This window comes from Setaria viridis, chromosome 3 (genome assembly GCF_005286985.2).
Source record: "Setaria viridis chromosome 3, Setaria_viridis_v4.0, whole genome shotgun sequence".
Lineage (NCBI taxonomy): Eukaryota > Viridiplantae > Streptophyta > Magnoliopsida > Poales > Poaceae > Setaria > Setaria viridis.
The window spans coordinates 47,950,553-47,970,555 of record NC_048265.2 but is presented as its reverse complement, the minus strand read 5'-3'; the positions used below and the strand labels follow the sequence as shown (position 1 = coordinate 47,970,555).

The window sequence follows — 20,003 nt, the reverse complement described above, 5'->3', positions numbered from 1 at the left end:
GAGCAAGAGAAAAAAAAATAATCTCAAACTCGACTGAGCGGACTCAACTGAGGCCCCGCCGGCCGCATCGAGAAGCCGAACGAACCCTCACGCCTCCTCCTTCCACCGAACCTGAGCACGCCGGCCGCCGCCTCCTGCCCCCCGGGCTCGGATCGACTTCCTCTCCCTCCGTCGGCAAGGTATAAACGGAACCCTAGCTTGCCCCCCCCTACGGATCAGTGTGTTTGTTCTTCCCGCGAGATCTGTTCGTCTCTTCTTCCCGGCGAGCTGTAGAATCAGATCGGGGTCCCCGCGCTCGCGGTTGGTTGCGGATTCTTTTGCTACGTTTGACCTACCGGTCGAGGCATCTGCTCGTTGAATCGCGCGTGCTACCCTTCGGAAGCAGGTAGCCGGGGGACGCCCCTTCTTCTTTTTTTTCGGCGCAATCTGTGCTCGAATTCGTGCCCCCCTTCTCTGCTCTGAGTACGGCATCTCGCTTGGTGTGTTGGCTAGGCTGTTAGTTCGAGGAGCCACCTCTGGCGCGCGGGTTTCGCCGAGTTACTCAAGTGCCGTGTTCCTCCTGTGTACTGTTTTAGTTTTATGCAGAGTGGTGTCCCGGTCCTTTCGATTGTGGAACTTAGTTGTGTAAGTCAATTTGTGATACTGCAAACTAGAAAAAAAAAAGGAAGCTTTTTCCCCCACAGTGCCTTGTATTGGGCTATTGGCCTGTTAGGTGTCATCTTGTAGTCCTGAAGAGGCTTTGCCTGTCACAAATATTTGGCGGCGGTGACCTGACCGTGGATGCAAAGTATATTGATCTCCTAACGATTTTGAATGAAATTCCATGGTTTTGGTTCAACCGTTCAAGATGAAACAATGTGCTTGCTTTTTCTTTTCCTGTCATGAGTCCATGTCCTTTGATGTTTTAGGCAGAAACGAGTAGGCTCTCAATTGCAGTGTGGCATAGCTGCCTATCTGATTCAGAATGCACAATATCTCACTTTGATAATTGGTTTCTAAATCCTGAGACCCCCTTTTTTGTTAGGTAGGGTAGTGCATGATTGCTGGTTCCATCCGCATACATTTTTTTCTTGTGGGCATGATCAAACATCTGTATACTGCGACTGGTTATTAGTTTTCTGTTGAAGTTGTTTATTTACTTTGTGAGTAGACTTTCTTTTCGTATATGTGCTGATGTGCGTACCATATCCCGCAATGCCCTGTATTACTTATTCCTTTTACATTTTGACCATCCCTGTTTTATTTTCTAACCATGTGCAGTAAACTCTCGTACTAGGGAGTGGCGATGTCTACTTCGGTGCAATCACCGTACCTTCCTCCTCCATCACCTTATGCCAGCAGGTCTGGCGCTTAGCATCTACCAGTGATGCCGGCTCTTCTGTGCTCACCTCCAGTAGATGTTCACCACCCAGATCCCGGACAGCATACCCAGGCGGAGATGTCAAGCCGATGATGTTCTCCACTATCCGGAATCTTAGCGGATTGTTGTCACCGTGATCAGCATCTAGCTTGTCGCCCACCTCGGCTGGTGGCGAAGCGAACTGGATCCCTGGCGGAGTTGGTGACGATGTCGTAGCATCCGGCGTTGTGGGTGTACCGTGGGGCGGCAGGGAGAACGCTGCTGCAGGGGTTGCTGGTGAAGGGAAAACTAGGTGATCGTCTTCCTCCTCGCCACGGACTGGTCCTGCCATGTACTTGATAGTGAAGATGTCGTTACCAACACCCACCGCACCGTCGTGCTCATTGTCGTTGGACCAATCCCACTGGCAAGCCTCGCCAAAGACCACATCCCGTGTCACATGCACACGTTTAATGATTGGGTCGTATGCCCTGCACACCTTGGTCCCACATTCATAGCTGATGAAGATCATCTTCTGGCCGCAGTCCTCCAACTTCTTCAGGTGCGAGATCGTGCTCTTGACATAGACGATGCAGCCGAATGTGCATAGGTGATGAACCGCCAACTTCTTCCCGTACCATGACTAGAATAGTGTCATCCCCTCCAAGCTCTTTGTTGGCACGTGATTCAGCAGGTAGACAGCAATGTTCACTGCCTCTCCCCGAAACATCCCCGGCAGTCCCTTTGCCTTCAGAAGGCTGCGCGCGGTGCCGACCACCATCCCGTTCTGGTGCTCGACAACACCATTTTGTTGTGGAGAATACGACGCCGTCAGCTGCCGCCTCACGCCATCAGTAGCACAGTACTCCACGAATTCTGTCGCTGTGAACTACCCACCACGGTCCGTGCGGAGTGCCTTCAATTTGCACCCGCCTCCACACGTGCTTGGAAGTTCTTGGTAGCTTCAGCTGCTCGATCCTTGGACGACAACAGGAATGCCTACATGAAACAGCTCCTGTCATCGACGAGTAGCAGAAAGTAGTTGTTGCCGCTTGGAGTTGCTGATGCCACCGGTCCACAAAGATCGCCATGGACCAGCTCCAAGTGGCGCTCCGCCCGCCAGAGCGCCTGGTCCGGGAACGCCTTCCACTTTTGCTTGCCGGCGAGGCATGCCTCACACAGTTGGTCCACTGGCTTGATCGTCGGTAGCCCTCGAACCAATTGCTCCCGTGCCATCTTGCGCAATGCTGCCATGTTGATGTGGCCGAGCCTAGCATGCTAGAGCTAGGCGCTCTCCTCGCCGCGTGCAGCCAGGCAGACTGGCCGTGCAAGCTTGATGTCGAGCATGTACAACCGATTCTCCTCGCGCGCCACCTTGGCCAGGAGCCTCCCTCTATGCTCCTAAATCCTCATCACTCTGGCGTCGATGTTGATCTTGTACCTGACTTCGTCGAGTTGGCCAACGCTCACGATGTTGGCCGTGAGCTGGGGAATGAAGTAGATGCTGGTGAAGGAGTGGTGCTCGCCATTCTTGCATGCGAACAGCACCGTCCCGCAACCCTCGATCCGCGCCACCGAGTCATCCCTAAAACGCATCGTCCCGCATACCGTGCTCGGTGGCCTCCCGCGGGGGCACGACGGACGGCGGCGCTCGGTCTCCCAAGGGGCCCGACGGCCGACGGGGTTAGGCTTCCCACGGGGGCACGGCAGCTGGCAGGCCGGTGTGGAGCAGAGGGAGAAGGAGAGGAGAGGAGGGAGAAGGGTGGTGGAGGAGAAAAGAACTAGTCATTTTCCTGATATCAAATAGGGAATTATCTCTTTTTTTTCCTTCCCTTCTTTTCTTCTGTTCCCTTCTTCTCTTCTATTCACCGCAACAAAACAACCCCCGCAACCTCTCTCTCCACCTGTTTTCTTGATCTCCGCCGCTTCCTCCCTCCTCTCCTCCCCCCCGCGTCTCTAGGGTTTCCACGCCGCCGGATTCGAAACCCGCGCTCCCGAGCAGGTTGGTGAGCCTCCCCCTCCCCCTCCCCCTCCCCCTCCCCCTCCCCCCTTGCTAGCCTTCTCCGGCCCCCCAATTTTGTCGGTCCCAACAAAATCCGAGTCGGGCGTGCAATCCAGTCAATTTTGTTGCGGATTTTGTTTGCGCGCGTGGTTAGAGTACCGATAGGAGCTTATTTCTATTTGCAACGTGAGAACGCTAACGAATTCGTTTTCGGAGGTTTAACTGAACCCTAACTATGTTTTTTTCCCGCCATTGAATTCGTCTCTATCATCAGAACGCGGTCAAAAATATGGAATCTGATGGGTTCTATTTCATTCACTGTCATGGGTGTACAGTGTTGTACTCAACAAAGTTTTGAAACCAGAGTCTGACTTCTGATATTGTACCCTTTTCCTCTGTGGTCTGATGAACCACACTTGCAGCGATTGAAGCAGGAGGTGCCAGGAGTTAACCGGAGATGAATGCCCCGGATCGATATGAGCGCTTTGTGGTGCCCGAGGGCACCAAGAAGTGAGTCTCCCCAGCCAGCCCTCTCACTTGGTTTTGGATTGATCTTTGTTGGGTCCTTGGTATGTCTTGTTTTAGCTGTTTCGATAGAAAGCAGCAATGCGCATGATTCAGGGCTTTCAGGCAATGCTACAGCACTTGCTTATGTCCGTATCCATTTCCGACAGTCTATGCAAAGTGATTCATTTGGCATAAACCGTAAAGTTCTGAATGCTTGATGTTTGTCTGTTGGTTCTCTTGCTTTCAGTCTTTTGTAGCGATAGATTCAATTGTGACTATAGTTGCCTTTTGTCATTGCTCAATTGTCTGGATGGTGTGGTTGTGGTACTGATGAGTGTTAACCATTTGTGCAGGGTGTCGTATGAGAGGGATACAAAGATCGTGAATGCTGCATCCTTCACCATCGAGCGTGAGGACCACACCATTGGCAACATTGTTCGCATGTAAGTACAGCAATTCTTTTAGCATGTCTTGTCCTCTTCTGTTGTGTTTTATGACTCACTTATGGAGTGATATTCTGCAGGCAGCTGCACAGGGACCCAAATGTGCTCTTTGCTGGCTATAAGCTCCCTCACCCTCTTCAGTACAAGATTATTGTCAGGGTATGACAGATGCTTTTTTTTTCAGTTCTTTTCTTCAGTTTAGGTTCATTCAGCTTTCTCTTATTTTTTATTGTGTGGACAGATCCATACCACAAGTCAGTCGTCCCCAACACAGGCCTACACCCAGGCTGTCAATGACCTAGACAAGGAGCTCGAGTACCTTAAGCAAGCTTTTGAGGTCTGTTCCTCATATGTTCACTCAAGCTGTTAATTATTTTTCCAGTAATTTGCTGTCGTGCCATGGAATAGTAAGGGACAAAATGAGAAGGAACAATTTATCTTGATTTATACTATATAAAAGAAAGTGCCTCCTGCTTCTGTTGCTATTACATCTTGATGGGAAGTTCTTTGATACATTGATATGGGATTTCAGATGTGCTTTTGTTTGACCTGGCAAGCTTAATAAATATAAAATATTAATGCCCAGTTGAGATTGAAATGCTGAACTTGGAAGCGACCATGACATTGGGTTTAGATACCTGTTTTGGTAGTTTACATGCTATAAGTAGCCAGCAACTTGTTTTGCAACTGCCTTTCTTACTTTGAAGAGTTTGCACAAGCACAAGATTGCTCTGAAGAGTTTATTTGTTTGAGATACTGAATAAACATTTTGGCCTATACATTCCTTGCATGCTCCTATACCATGTTGTCCTCTTAACAATAATGCCATTAAGAGTATCATGGAAGTGCCAAAATTTTACTATGTGATGACACATACTTAAGGCACGTGCTTGGATTAGATAAAATTTACATATTCATTCTGACATTCTTTGTCTTTTGGAAGGATTATCTCATTTCCTTACCACCCCATTGTACTCATGTATAAGTATTGAGTTATTGGAATGCTAGAAAAAAATTATTTGCTGGTTTCACTATGCAAATTTTGGTATTATCTTATTTTCCCAGCTGCATGGCATGGACTTTGGCAATTGTATATACGTGAAATTTTGTTTGCCCTAAGTCATGATGCACAGCAAGTCAGAGTGTGTGTGGGGAGGAAACTTTGTTTGGGAGTAATTGATATGGAAGTAGAAAAGGGTTGGTTTGATATAAATATGATGCATCGTTGCCATTTTAAAGTATTTGGGAAGTGTTCATGTTATGTTTGAAGAATCATTTGTCTTATATTTTTCAGGATGTAGATGGCAGAAGTGATACCAATGTCCTAACATGCATTTGCTAATTAGTGTTGAACCACATAATTACATTAAAAACACTACTAGGAAGAGGAGACCATGGGGCATGTCTTATTTGTTCTGTTTTTTATGCATCTTCTGCTAGGTACAAAATGCTAAATAACAGCCTTATGCCTTCTAATGAATCTTTAAAATAACAGCCTATGAGAATTTGAATGGGTAGTTGACAGCTGGAACTTCTGATGTCAAGTTAATCTTCAGAACGTTAGCAAAGTGGTGATATTCCTGTTAATAAGACCTGCCTGCTGCTACTAGTAGGGATTCTTGCTGATTACCTGGCATGTTTTGTGTTGTGCCTGGCTGTAACTGTTTGCCTTTGTACAAAACCATGAGGCGACAATGCTAGGATCTAGCTGCTTAGGTTGGCTGTGCCATGCTAAAAAGGTTATGCATCAGCACTGTCCTCCGATTCTTGTCTTCGGAAGTTTAATTCAAATAACTTTTGAATGCTGAACATCCGTGTCTATCTTTAAGATGTCATGTTGATACCTGTATGTGGTACTAACGTTCTGAGCCATGTTTTCAGGTTGAGAAGAACAGGTATGAGGAAAGGGCGAAGCAGGGGTTCTGAATTCATGGTGCCTGATATCTGACATAAAAACTCCGTGGGTTAGTCTTATCTTTATCCGATGCGTGAGTCGCCTTGAAACAAACACCCAAGGGTTGTGACTTTGTGAGCATGATGTGGGACTGATCCCTGAACCCCAAGGCGCATGAGTCGCCTGAAAACCATTGCTCAAGGATATTGTGTAACCTGCTGCCAGACTGATCTCTGAACTATGAGTGCCTTTGTCTATCACGAACCTGTGCCAAGAGTCCAGTACCGCGTGGTTAATCTGACATTTGCCCACGTTATCTGTTTCTCTGTCATGCATGTGCCAACATCGTCTTGTTGCTGCACCATGATCTTTTAAGTTGCAATGCATGTTAACTGTGAATCTGTGATAAAGAATGGCAGTAGTACTCATGAGTGAATGTGATAGAACGATGGAATTTTACAGTACATACGTACTTGCGTGGCAATGGAATTTTACAACTTTCGTAGCATTTCCGCGGAACATTCCTAACGGTATCTCCAGGTCATGCTCGGTCGCGTTTTCTCCTCTTGGTTGCTTACAGGCGGTTGTCGCATTGCTTCGCCGGATCTGTCTGCCGTCGGAACGCACCAGGTCTCAGATCTGGCCCCCGTGCTTGCTGCCCGCGCTCCCCTCGATCCGGACCCTCCGTTCCCCATCCTACAGCTCCCGCGCCCGCATCCCCCCTCGCAGCCGACCCCAACCAGCCAACCCTACCGTCCCCACCCGCCCCGCCACGCCACGCCGTCGCTGCATGCGGGCCAGCTCAGGAGAAAAAGAGGCCCCCCATAAACAAATAAAAAAAATCTTCCCTCCCTTCTTTTCTTCTATTCCCCGCAACAAAACAAAATAAGTTTAATGATTGGGTAAGACAAGTTCATGAATCTAAAAATGCATTTCAAAAGTTTAAGGACCTAATTGATACCCTATGACAAGTTCAGGGACCACCTGTATATTTTACTCTATATAAAATCTCCTATCGAGATTGTGTGTTCAGCATCTACTTTCATATCATTTTGGGCAGGTCTCCAGAAGTCAGAAGACAAATGGAACCTGGAGGCTGGAGCGGAAGCAATGAAGACAACAACGCTTCACTTCCATGCGCAGGAAGCACCGACGGATGATGCTGGAATGGTGCTGCTCTAGTAGAAGCGGGAATGCCTGACAAATCATCCCCATGGTGGAACATGAGAAGACTTTATTTTCTATTTAGATTTAAAGTGAATTCCCTCAATGCCACTAAAAATTATCCCCTCAATGCCATCGAAATTCTTCACCTCCCTTTACTGCCACTATTTGAAATTTCCATTCCCTTCGATGCCATTGTCGTTAAGTTTGTTCCACTTACAATATGTGCCCACTGCTGAACACCGTGAAGCTCTAAGCCTAGCTGCGCCGACGACTTTGATTTTCGCGACTTTGCTTTCGCAATATGTTCCCACGGCCGCCGCCCCACCGCTTCCTGGTGGGGAGCTTGAAGAAGCGGCAGATGATCTTGAAGCAGCGGACTCGAGAAAAGGAGAGTGCGGTGCTCGTCGCGCCTCCTCGACAGTCGGCACGGCTACGACACCGCGATGTGATGGCCGCCCGCTGGCAACGACGCCGTGGCCCCGTGCTCCAAGCCTCCGACGGCTCACGAGCAAGAAGAACGAGACGGTCAAGATGAGCGCGGGGGGCAGCAAGAAGCAGCAGCACGCCGGCGGGCTCCTCCAGGCTCCAACTCCTGCTCATATTCTCTGTGGCAGGGCGGCAGCCCCGCGGAAACCGCCGCGCTGCAGTTCTATTTTCTTCCTTCCTTCCTTTCTTTCTTTGATTCATTCATTCATTCTTTTTCTTTTTGAGGAAGCAACTCCAGTTCTTGCACAAGCGAGCACAAGCACAAGCACTAGCAAAGAAGCTTGTGTGGTCAATGTCATCCTTGCAGACCTTCAGGTCGTACACAGCTTTATATGCTGAACACCGAGTTGAACTTCCACCAACAACCCAGCCGTGACGGCGGCACCGTCCCTTGCCCCGACGGCCCGACCACCTGGGCGCCGTCAAGATGGCCGATGACGTCGAGGGGCAGGAGGTCGCCGCAGAGTGCTGCTACTCTGACTGCGACTCCGACGATGACAAGCAGCGGCTGAGCCCTGCCTACATGCTGGAGCACCCGTTCGAGAGCTTCTCGGTCCATGGCCCATGGACGTGTTTCAAGAGCTTCGGGCGCGCTGCTCTCGAAGACCGAGAACCTCCTCCTCAAGGACACTGCCACTGCCATTACCGACGAGAGGACGGCGGTTCTGCCGTTCTGAAGAGCAGGACGCAGAGCACGATGGACCAGGGCAAAATCATTATTTTACTCGTCTCTTAACTCTCTCCTAACGGAAAGCTAACGGCAATGGCAAGGAAGGGAATGCAAATTTAAACTAATGGCAATGAAGAAAGCCAAAAATTTCGATGGCATTGCAGGGATCATTATAAATTTCAGTGGCATTGAGGAAATTCACTTTTAGGTTTACAGTACATCGATTGTTAGCAACGGTTTGGTCTTTCTGCAAGCCTCAGTTAGAAAGCTTTGTGTGCCACTCTGTTGATGGCATCGCTTGAAACTGTTGGTGGTCACCAGTCCTGGAACCTAAAACTATCAAACTTTGTAATTTCGTTGCTGTTCTAGTAATGAAATTCGGGTGAGGCCTTTAGTGGAAAAAAATATTGAGGTTTGGTAGATGTGACTCTGATTGAATTTCTTCCTGCACATTTCGTCAAAGATATAAAATTCACAACACTTCTAATTTTATAGGGTCAAGACTTTTCAAGAAAAAACATCAATAGCCAACAATTTGAATAAACACTCAATCTAAAATGTAAGAATGTTACTTGAAAAAAGAAACACATGTACATATCCCATATTAGAAGGGGGTTTGATTTTTTTTAGGGGGGGGGGGTCCACCCATATGGGAGTCTCCACGTGTGCCACTATATTATCTCTTGTATCACTGAGGCTATCGTTTGAATCTAACTATCCTATCTCCTCCAATCTGGATGCCGAGCATTGGGCAACATGGGGTTGCTATTGGATGAAGTGGATGTATGCTAATAATGGTGGTGGCTGTGAGGATAGGGTTCGGTGTTTCGTAGTTTATGGTGTGTTTGAATGGAGTGAAGGGACAGGACGGAATATGGTCATCCTCTTTTTTTAGGATGAGCAAAAATCCCAGTTGGTGTTTTTTTTTACAGGCGATTTTTGGCCAAACATCTTTACATGGTTTAGTTCAGCAAAAACAAGGAGGGGAGGAGGGAGAAACTGTTTCTAGCATCAAGTTTACATTGAAACAAAAATGGCGCACCAAGTGTTAGCAATGACGCGGTCAGACGCCCTAAAGCGCTCGCTCCAGAGCTGACCCTCATCTCGGCAGGATGTCCAGAAGCGCTGGCGCGAGGGACGAGCTCGCTGGAACACAAGATCATTCCTGTGTTTCCAGAGCATCTAGCAAAGAAGGAGCAGAAAGCTGTCATAGTGTTGCGCAGGAACCATTGCCGGACGGTGAATAGTCCATAGGCTTTGGACAAAGGAGCTTGTTGTGTTCGCGCCAAGGGAGCTCCAAATACTCGCCGCAAAGGGGCAGCGAAAGACAATGTGGTCGCAATCTTCGACCTGCCCACAGAGCTCGCACCACGCATCCTCGATGATGTTTTTCATTACCAGGTTGGCACGGCATTGGATCCTGCCCTGCACCAAAAGCCACACAAAGAACTGCACCCGTGGTGGCCCGCGGTTCTTCCAGACGAACTTGACGAAGGGGGGTGGTGGCGATCCCGACGTTTGCACGAGCTTGGTGTAGACAGCACCAGATCGTAGACTTGAGGCATCACTGAGAAGAGGAGACAGGCGTTGGTCCACGTCATCCCGGAGCGTGACCCGATCCAGCAAAGCTGTTAACTGGTGCAGCTCTTCACCGGCCCGGCACGACAGGCGTGGAGCAAGATGCGCGCCCAGCCCGTCGGCCAGCACTTGCGTTACTGATTGCTCCGTGTTGACGGCATGGGAGAAAAGGAGAGGGAACAAATCGCACACCAGCGATCATGCCCTAAACTTGTGGAGAGGACGTCAGACACCGCAGAGCAGGTGAGAGCTTGGTATAGCAGCAACAGATCTTCCAGGATGCGCCAGTGGGCGCCCTCGACGTCACCCTGCAGGCTTGCAATGTCGATGCGGCTGCGCACCCAATTGGCCTAAGAGGAGCCATCAGGGTGATGGAGGCAGTGCAGGTGCTTGAGCAGGAGGCTCCTGTTTTGTAGGGAAAGATCCTTGAGGCTGATTCCCCCTTGCTCCTTTGGCTGACACGCGGTTTCCCACGTGACAAGACATTGGGCGCCACTGACATGATCCTCACCGGACCACAGGAAGCGTCGACGTCGCCGATCTAGAGCATCAAGAATCCCAGGCGGCAGTAGAAGAGCTGACATGGCATACGTAAGTTGGCTGTCCACCACACTATTGATCAGCACTGCTCTCCCAGTTGAGTTCAGCAGGGACACGCTCCAGCCGCTGAGGTGCTTGTCAACCTTGGCGATCAAGGGGCTGAAAGCAGAGAGCCGTAACTTCTCATTGGATAGTGGCAGCCCGAGGTACGTTTGAGGGAAATTCCCAAGCTGGCAGCCAAGGATCTGCTGGAGCTATGTAGCCATCTCGGCCGACACACTCATTGGTGTAGTGCTTTTGTGATAGTTGATGTGCAGCCCATTAGCTAGAGAGAATAGGTCAAGCACTTCCTTCAGCGCCGATAGCTCAGCCACGTCCGCCCTGAGTAGGATGAGCGTATCATCTGCATACTGCAGAACTGGGCACGATTGGTCTGGAGCAGCAGGGTGTGGCATCCTGGGCAGTGTGCTTCGGTATCAGGACGACGTAGGACCGGTTGAGGCGCTCGAGTTCAGCAATGCAGTCCTGGAACGCCTTAGCCAAGTCCATGACAGCCGGCGCCACCGTAGGCCACGATGCCGCGTAGAACGCCGGCCCAAAGCCGTTCAGGCCGGGCGAGCTCGTCTTGTTCATCGCGCGCACTGTGGGGCACGCCTCCAATTCGTGAACGGCTCGATCAGTGGCGCGGCGTCCACCCTTCCCACATCTGAGTAGAGGTTGGCGTAGTTGATGGGGGAGGGAGCGTGCACCGAGACCACGCGCATAGATGGGCGGTGAGAGCCGTTGTCTTGTCCTTGTGGGGGACACCACAACGCCATCCACCGCGATCGATTGTCTTGTCCAACGGTGAGAGCAGTTGGTGTTTGGTTGGAGGAACAAGAACATTTCAATTTTGTTGTTTGATTTGAGTGACGAGGGACGATGAAATGGATGGTGTTTGTATTCCGTCAACCCTAGATCCAGCCATCACTGCAGAGCCACTATCGAGCTCGCTCGTCTGTGCGCGCCACCGCCAACTTGCACGACCTGCTCGCCGCACCGCTTCGAGCTTCAGTACCACCAGCCTCGCGCTGCCGCCGCCGCCGCTATCGGGGCCTCGTGCCGCTCCTCGCCGGTCGCCTACACCCGCCACGCACCCCTGCCCCTCCGTTGCCGGGACAGCCGCTTTTGTCCTCCCGTCAACATAATGGTTGTGATTGTTTGCATTTAAGAAATAATAATTTTATACATAACACGCGAAATTTATATATATCGAAAACTATCCTACTACTATTCTTCCTGTTAGACGAGTCTGATTGATTGTTCTAATCCTAGATGGCTTCCAGAAAAGCAAGCAGCCCAAAGCTGGCCCGTTCCTAACTGGGCCTGAGCCATATAAAGCCTTCTTCTTCTTCTTCTTCTTTTTTTCTTTCTTGACAAACAAGAAAGCCTTTCTTTTCTTTAGAATAGAGCAAGAGAAAAAAAAATAATCTCAAACTCGACTGAGCGGACTCAACTGAGGCCCCGCCGGCCGCATCGAGAAGCCGAACGAACCCTCACGCCTCCTCCTTCCACCGAACCTGAGCACGCCGGCCGCCGCCTCCTGCCCCCCGGGCTCGGATCGACTTCCTCTCCCTCCGTCGGCAAGGTATAAACGGAACCCTAGCTTGCCCCCCCCTACGGATCAGTGTGTTTGTTCTTCCCGCGAGATCTGTTCGTCTCTTCTTCCCGGCGAGCTGTAGAATCAGATCGGGGTCCCCGCGCTCGCGGTTGGTTGCGGATTCTTTTGCTACGTTTGACCTACCGGTCGAGGCATCTGCTCGTTGAATCGCGCGTGCTACCCTTCGGAAGCAGGTAGCCGGGGGACGCCCCTTCTTCTTTTTTTTCGGCGCAATCTGTGCTCGAATTCGTGCCCCCCTTCTCTGCTCTGAGTACGGCATCTCGCTTGGTGTGTTGGCTAGGCTGTTAGTTCGAGGAGCCACCTCTGGCGCGCGGGTTTCGCCGAGTTACTCAAGTGCCGTGTTCCTCCTGTGTACTGTTTTAGTTTTATGCAGAGTGGTGTCCCGGTCCTTTCGATTGTGGAACTTAGTTGTGTAAGTCAATTTGTGATACTGCAAACTAGAAAAAAAAAAGGAAGCTTTTTCCCCCACAGTGCCTTGTATTGGGCTATTGGCCTGTTAGGTGTCATCTTGTAGTCCTGAAGAGGCTTTGCCTGTCACAAATATTTGGCGGCGGTGACCTGACCGTGGATGCAAAGTATATTGATCTCCTAACGATTTTGAATGAAATTCCATGGTTTTGGTTCAACCGTTCAAGATGAAACAATGTGCTTGCTTTTTCTTTTCCTGTCATGAGTCCATGTCCTTTGATGTTTTAGGCAGAAACGAGTAGGCTCTCAATTGCAGTGTGGCATAGCTGCCTATCTGATTCAGAATGCACAATATCTCACTTTGATAATTGGTTTCTAAATCCTGAGACCCCCTTTTTTGTTAGGTAGGGTAGTGCATGATTGCTGGTTCCATCCGCATACATTTTTTTCTTGTGGGCATGATCAAACATCTGTATACTGCGACTGGTTATTAGTTTTCTGTTGAAGTTGTTTATTTACTTTGTGAGTAGACTTTCTTTTCGTATATGTGCTGATGTGCGTACCATATCCCGCAATGCCCTGTATTACTTATTCCTTTTACATTTTGACCATCCCTGTTTTATTTTCTAACCATGTGCAGTAAACTCTCGTACTAGGGAGTGGCGATGTCTACTTCGGTGCAATCACCGTACCTTCCTGCTACCACTGAGTCGATATCAAAGGCTCAGGAAGCCAAGGATGCGTCTGAGTCCATCTCAATCCTCTACCGTGTGCTCGAAGACCCATCTTCTTCAGCGGATGCACTGAGAGTAAAAGAGCTTGCCATTACAAATCTGACAAACTACCTCACAAAAGAAAACAGAGCTGAGGATCTCAGGAATCTTTTGACCCAGCTCAGGCCCTTTTTTGCTGTGATCCCGAAGGCAAAGACTGCGAAGATTGTGCGTGGCATCATTGATGCTGTTGCCAAGATACCTGGAACTTCTGAGCTTCAGATCTCACTCTGCAAGGAGATGGTGGAATGGACCCGTACAGAGAAGCGTACCTTCCTCAGGCAGCGTGTGGAAGCAAGGCTGGCAGCCCTTCTGTTAGAGAATCAGGATTATACCGAGGCCCTTACGCTCCTTTCTGGTCTCATCAAGGAAGTCAGGAGGCTGGACGACAAGTTGCTTCTTGTGGACATTGACCTTCTGGAGAGCAAACTCCATTTCTCTCTGAGAAATCTGCCAAAGGCCAAAGCTTCTCTGACTGCTGCTAGAACTGCAGCCAATGCCATTTATGTGCCACCATCTCAGCAGGGCACTATTGATCTGCAGAGTGGAATCCTTCATGCTGAAGAAAAGGACTACAAGACTGCTTACAGCTACTTCTTCGAAGCATTTGAAGCTTTCAATTCTCTGGAGGATCCTAAGGCCATCTTCAGCTTGAAGTACATGCTTCTGTGCAAGATAATGGTCAACCAAGCCGATGATGTTGCAGGAATCATCTCATCAAAGGCTGGCCTGAAGTATCTGGGTCCTGATGTTGATGCCATGAAAGCTGTGGCCGATGCCTACTCCAAAAGGTCTCTGAAGTACTTTGAAACTGCTCTCCGTGACTACAAGTCCCAGCTGGAGGAAGATCCTATCGTCCATAGGCACCTCTCGTCGCTTTACGATACCCTCCTGGAGCAGAACCTCTGCAGGTTGATTGAGCCCTACTCTAGGGTGGAGATTGCACACATAGCAGAGATGATTGAGCTGCCGATCGACCATGTTGAGAAGAAGCTGTCCCAGATGATCCTCGACAAGAAATTCGCGGGGACTCTGGATCAGGGCGCTGGCTGCCTCATCATCTTCGAGGATACCAAGACCGAGGAGATCTTCCCTGCCACGCTCGAGACGATCACAAATGTCGGGAAGGTTGTGGACAGCCTTTACATGAGATCGGCCAAGATCATGGCTTAAAAAAGATGTGGTCTACTGTCAGTTTAGCTGGCCTTACTTAGCTCTGCAAGTGATTTGGGCTGCGGACCGTTTGAGCTACAATCATGCCATGTTGCTCATGGACCAGACTGTTGTTTATGGAGTGATTGAAGTACCGTTAACGCTTTGATGTTTTCTACTTTATGTTGTTTCGTTAAATGCCACCGCAATATTTACTGTTATGAAGGTCCATGTTAGCTACATTGTGACGATTTGCTTTGCTACTCTCGAATTGCTGTCAATAGGTACCGGTCATTTAGATGATGTGATTTGATTATTTCGATTTCTGTTAGCGTGCTTTATTTGCACTTGCGGAAGAAAGCAGGTGATGTCAATGATATGATTAATATCATAGTAATCGTGGGCTCTATGTTATGGATTTCTGTGAATTGTATTTTCGAATACGAGTGACAACCCTGTGAAGAATAAAATTGATGGCTGATTGGTAAGTAAATCTAAAGCCCTCACAGAAGCTCAGTGCTAACAAAAGAGAAGTAACAAGATCTTTTCGTTTCAGGACATGCAGGTTTATCAGAGAAAACTCATGGTCTAACAAACATTTCACAGGGAAGTTACTAGTACACGACATAAGCTCTCTTATTGCAAGATAGCATCTCCAGAGCAACTCTCAGTTATACAAACTCTTAATAACGATAGCTACTAAAAGCTTCATCAACTCAGCCGCAACTTGCTTCACTCAATCCTCAGTAGAACTCCGTTCATCGGTGCTGCTTCCTTATCCCTCTTCACTGGTTGCACCTCCAAGTGCAATAGCATAAGAACTTGGAAATACATCGGTATTTACAGACATAGGTGCAGAACCATCTCATTTGCAGGACACACAGCAGCATATCGGGCCACTAGTTAAAGAATCTCCACTTCTCCAGGAGGTGCACATCTGGAAGTAGAGCACAGCTCTATGCCATAGTAAAGCGCGCGTTGGAGCCTTGGTTTAGAGTTCTTTGTATGGCCCTGATGGTGTTTGGAGTTGTCCTGCAGCAACCCCCAATAAGGGCGGCCCCATCTTTGCACCATTCACTTACATAAGAAACAAAATCACCATCTGATACTCCAGTGCATTCCTGCACAGAATATGAAACCTTCAGAGTTTAGACAACAAAATCACCATCTGATACTACAGATTTGTTATCACGTACTGTATTTGGTTAGAAATACAAAAGGATGGCTTAACAAGGGAAGAAATATTGAACAGGAGAAGATAAAAAATACACAATGTGGGTTATACATGTGTATTCAGAAGGAAAAGAAAAGAGAGAATGCCTCTCCCCTTCATCATGTCTTCCAAATACTAGACTGTAGCCATGTTGTTTGTAGGGAAAGGAAGAGACCACAATAAGTCGTGCTACTACAATTTTCCTAGCACCTAGGTAAGGACATGCGTTTATTTAAGTTTCTTAACTTTGGTGGAATGAAAACCCCAAACCGCATAGGCGAAAAGTATGAAAAGAAATAAAACCAGGTATTTCATTGTCGTTTTTCAATTTCGAAATAAGATAGCTGCTATAAGAATATAAGCTTGAGTGTGCCGGATAAACTTACCACCCACTCCTTTTTCTCACCATCATATCTTTCTCCACTGTTGGGATATATCAGAATAGGCTTGTCTGTGACCTGTGGTAATGCAACAAAGCAAGTCAAATAAATAGAACTGCAGCCTGCCCAACACAATGATCTATGCAGTGCAAGGGAAAACAAGAACAGAAATCATCGATATGCACTTCGCATGCTGAAGAGAACTATATTTGTATTGAGGGGCATAAGGTGGTGGATACCTTTCGAATGGAGAGTATCAGTCCATGAATAAATCTTGGAGGTGTGCAATTTATCCCAACCGCACCAACCTTTGCACACTTGTCAGCAATAGTAGCACATTCGATCAATGAGTCTCCGCTCACGATATGAACTCCATCTTTTGAGTTGAAGGAAAACCATGCAGGGATATGTATGTTACATTCCTCAAGAAGTTCAACATATGCCTAAATGACCAACAAGCCAACAATCAGAGACTATTTCACAAGGATGAGTATAAAATGCAAGGAAAAAGATTCAGATCACAAAATAGTAGACCTGAGCTTCCAGTTTGTTGGGGATCGTTTCAAAAGCAATCAAATCAGGGGCTGCTTCAGCAAGAACCTGAAGCCTACGCCGATGAAAATCTTTCAGGAACTGTACTGTACCAGCTTCACCATAATCCCCACTAGTTACAGCAAAACAAAAGTGAAGATCTGGCACAAGCATGCAAAAACATGTTCTGTGTGGTTAAAGTAGCTAAATACCTGTACTCAGAGCCATCAGCAAGATAAGCCCCATAACTTCCTATAGAAGCCGCAACCAGAATAGGTTTTTGTGTAGGAGTGGATTGCTCCAAATGTTCCTTCAGGAACATCTCACGCGCTTCCAGTGCAATCTCGACACTCTTTGTTAATAAGTTTTCACTCTGTTCTTTTGAGAAACCCTTTGACTCAAACCCTTGAATCGTGGCCTACAACACCCAAGGTAACAATCAGTACAGTTGACAAATGAAGATTACATAAAAACTAAAAAGTAGGGTGTTTACAGCTTCCAACCTGATATGATGCTGTGATTATAATGTTTGCACCAGCTTCTAGGTAGTCCATATGGACCTGTTTCACCAAATACATAAAGGAACATTAATATACTATTATACTGTGACAATCTCAAGACAGCTGTCTGCAGATGAAAGAAAACATATTTAAAAATCAAGATTCCAAAAATATAAAGCTGCTTCTTAGGTAACTGCAGAGAGAACAAGTGGGGGATTTGAACAACCTATCAGGATAAGAAATTGCTGTCAAGCTCTGTTTTTTTAATTATTTTGATAGAACCAAATAGTAACCATACTTCTCACTGATAACCTAGAAGTTCATGCATACTTAGTCCAGAACTATCTTCTGAAATAAATTCACATAATCACCGTAGTCCGGAATGTTCGTGTCCAGCCTCCATAATTGAAGGCAAACATGGGTCCTGATTTCTGATAGATATAGGAGAATGACTCAGTTGAGGATAAGTCTGGAATCTGGATAAGATATGGGCTAATAAGCTGGACCAGCCAGTAAACACATGATTGCGATGCGGCTATACAGTCTGTGCCAAAGACTGGTCAAGGGCAAGCTCAAAATCAAATTTGTTCCTAAATGCTCACTAAATTCAGTACGTAGCATAAAATTGTCCCTTGATCCATGAGCAAATTCGGCAGCATGCAGGAACTTTATTCCAATCTCCGCCACATGCCCATATGCTACTGTCCTGTTCATGTCGTGATACTAGCCTACCTACTCTAGTGGAGCTGTGGGGACATTCGCCATATTCTTTTTTATACATCGATATTTCCTTCCGAGTTCCAACACCCTTGGAACAAGAAAAAGAACACTTCCCCACTCATCAGTAGTGAACTGTGACCCCAACGATATCACAACCTTGACTAGCGGAGCAGTTTCATTAGTTAATTTCGTTCCCAATCTAGGACAAACAAAGGGGAAAAAGATTAAATTTTTGCCGCACTGCCGCATCGCCGCGTGCTTTAGTTTTTCCTCCAAGAACAAAAGACGCAGATCGAACGAATCGCCAAAAAGTAGAACGCCCCGACGGATGAATCCGAAGGAACAGAAGGTGAGGCTTGCCTTGCGGATGAGGTGCGGGGAGGCGAGGAGGCACTTGGCGCTCCAGAGCGGGTCGTTGAGGTCGGCGCCGTTGGCCTCGAGTTCCGTGGCCAGCCCGCCGTCCAGCACGAGGCGCCCGCCGCCGGCCTCCACCCACCGCCGCACCGCCTCCTCCGCGCCGCCGCCGGCCGTCCCCACCATCTCTCGCCTCGCCCTGGCCGCTGCTGCTCCTCTGCTCAGCGCCTTGTGCTCGCAAATTCTCGATGTAAAAACTTGAATCGGGGTCTGGATTTGGATTCCGGCGTGGGGGGAGGATTTATAGGAGGAAGGAGAGCGGCGCCAGAAAGGTGGGGGTGGGGGGAGGCAGCGTGCAACGCGATGGGCATGTGCTCGGCTGCTGACGAGTGACTGACAGCCTGACGGGGCAGCAGGGTTTATGGCTATCTCCAAACATTTTCAACTTTATTAGTATTTCTTTTGATTTTGAATTACATTTATTTAATAATCTTTTTTCAAATATATATTTAATAATCTGCCTTCGGAATGCAGGAAATTTCACCATTGTAACTTCATAGCAAGAAAAATACGTTACTTCAATTCTCGGGGAAATCACACACTTCAAATGTCGAAAATGCCAATTATTAATCTCACGACAAAAAATAAAACAAAAAGTATTGCCTACTCTTAATCATTAATGTACACACGAGGCATTCGCGGTGGTTTCATCTATTTCAAGGATCCGTCAGGTATGCTCTTAGTGCAAGTTTTATGTTTATAGGGTTGAGTGTACTTGTTTTAAAATAAAAGTGGGATTCCGAGTAGAGCTGATACGGTGGGTAGGCTGAAGGTGGTGTTGATTTGATATGAGAAGAAGAAAACAATTGTGCAGTGTCCAGAAATGAATTATAAAAAAAATTGGGTGCAGTGTGTCAAGAAAGTTCAGAGTGATAGTGTTGCTCTCTCAGAGAAAGTGGAAACAGTAAAAAAAATGTCTCTCTCACTCCTTCGGTAGTCACTCTGTCCCAGAAAATCGCTATCGTTTCTTCCTTTCAACAACCCTACAAAAACCGCGATCATATGTCCTCATCAGCAACAAACCAAACAACGATAACGACGAAAGAGCATGGTGGAACGGTGAGCACCAAAACTTTTGTCAGTTTACGGCGTACGGGCAGGTCCATTGCACCTACCCACAAAAATGGCAGCATTATTCAGCGTGTTCGAAAGCAGCCGTCTGGCACTTGCTGTTTGTAGCTTTGTGGAAAAAGTACAAAAAGGTTGCGCAAAGACTGTGAACCCTGTTTTTTTTCCTTGACGACGCAGCAAAATCATCTATGTCATGTATGCTTAAGAAAAAAATAGAGGCTAGACGATTTTTCATCAAGAAGAAGAAATAGACATCCAAATTCAAACTAGAGGGACTCAAACTTGGGTGGTTAGTGTGCACAACCATACCTTCTACCCTAACTAGTTGAGCTAGACTTACTTCTTCCTATATATGCTTAAGATTAATTAGCATCGTGATCAAACCTGCTCACGTAAGTACGCTTGATCATGACAAGACCAGAGAGGCGACGTGTTTAGGAGGACTCAGGAAATTAAGAAGAACGAAGCGTGCACGGCGAGAAAGCGTTCGCACAAAAACAAATTAGTCTCGTCGATGAACAGCTAATTCCCTTAATTATCGTGATGATTGTTGTT

General features: G+C 47.7%; 3 protein-coding genes across 5 annotated transcripts; 2 read left to right on the top strand and 1 right to left on the bottom strand.

The window, feature by feature from the left end:
* LOC117849708 (DNA-directed RNA polymerases II, IV and V subunit 11) lies at positions 1-6,445 on the top strand. The gene is made up of 6 exons (XM_034731353.2): positions 1-179; positions 3,764-3,851; positions 4,202-4,291; positions 4,372-4,450; positions 4,533-4,628; positions 6,173-6,445. The coding sequence occupies exons 2-6, from the start codon at positions 3,799-3,801 to the stop codon at positions 6,215-6,217; spliced, it is 363 nt and encodes a 120-aa protein (XP_034587244.1). The 5' UTR covers positions 1-179; positions 3,764-3,798; the 3' UTR covers positions 6,218-6,445.
* Positions 6,446-12,075: 5,630 nt separating this feature from the next.
* On the top strand, positions 12,076-14,935 carry LOC117848116 (26S proteasome non-ATPase regulatory subunit 11 homolog). 2 transcript variants are annotated; one of them, XM_034729437.2, is made up of 2 exons: positions 12,076-12,253; positions 13,351-14,935. In XM_034729437.2, the coding sequence occupies exon 2, from the start codon at positions 13,360-13,362 to the stop codon at positions 14,638-14,640; it is 1,281 nt and encodes a 426-aa protein (XP_034585328.1). In that variant the 5' UTR covers positions 12,076-12,253; positions 13,351-13,359; the 3' UTR covers positions 14,641-14,935. The 2 variants fall into 2 exon arrangements, with proteins under 2 accessions (XP_034585328.1, XP_034585326.1); XM_034729435.2 differs by having other exon boundaries at positions 13,335-14,935.
* Positions 14,936-15,139: 204 nt separating this feature from the next.
* Positions 15,140-18,688, bottom strand: LOC117848117 (homocysteine S-methyltransferase 3). 2 transcript variants are annotated; one of them, XM_034729438.2, is made up of 7 exons: positions 18,324-18,688; positions 17,247-17,303; positions 16,956-17,161; positions 16,747-16,876; positions 16,452-16,655; positions 16,219-16,290; positions 15,140-15,740 (listed from the first exon to the last, which is right to left on the bottom strand). In XM_034729438.2, exons 1-7 carry the CDS (start codon positions 18,501-18,503, stop codon positions 15,576-15,578), a joined length of 1,014 nt encoding a protein of 337 aa, XP_034585329.1. In that variant the 5' UTR covers positions 18,504-18,688; the 3' UTR covers positions 15,140-15,575. The 2 variants fall into 2 exon arrangements, with proteins under 2 accessions (XP_034585329.1, XP_072149006.1); XM_072292905.1 differs by lacking the exon at positions 18,324-18,688 and adding an exon at positions 17,542-17,565.
* Positions 18,689-20,003: the final 1,315 nt, after the last annotated feature.

Bases quoted from the DNA above. Each gene is read 5' to 3' on its own strand.
- LOC117849708 (XM_034731353.2), top strand. From the start codon at position 3,799: ATGAATGCCCCGGATCGATATGAGCGCTTTGTGGTGCCCGAGGGCACC. The intron at 4,292-4,371 runs GTAAGTACAGCA...GATATTCTGCAG, and splicing joins ATTGGCAACATTGTTCGCAT to GCAGCTGCACAGGGACCCAA. The intron at 4,629-6,172 runs GTCTGTTCCTCA...CCATGTTTTCAG, and splicing joins ACCTTAAGCAAGCTTTTGAG to GTTGAGAAGAACAGGTATGA.
- LOC117848116 (XM_034729437.2), top strand. From the start codon at position 13,360: ATGTCTACTTCGGTGCAATCACCGTACCTTCCTGCTACCACTGAGTCG.
- LOC117848117 (XM_034729438.2), bottom strand. From the start codon at position 18,503: ATGGTGGGGACGGCCGGCGGCGGCGCGGAGGAGGCGGTGCGGCGGTGG. The intron at 17,304-18,323 runs GCAAGCCTCACC...TTGGTGAAACAG, and splicing joins CCCCGCACCTCATCCGCAAG to GTCCATATGGACTACCTAGA. The intron at 16,656-16,746 runs GTCTACTATTTT...TTGGTCATTTAG, and splicing joins CCAACAAACTGGAAGCTCAG to GCATATGTTGAACTTCTTGA.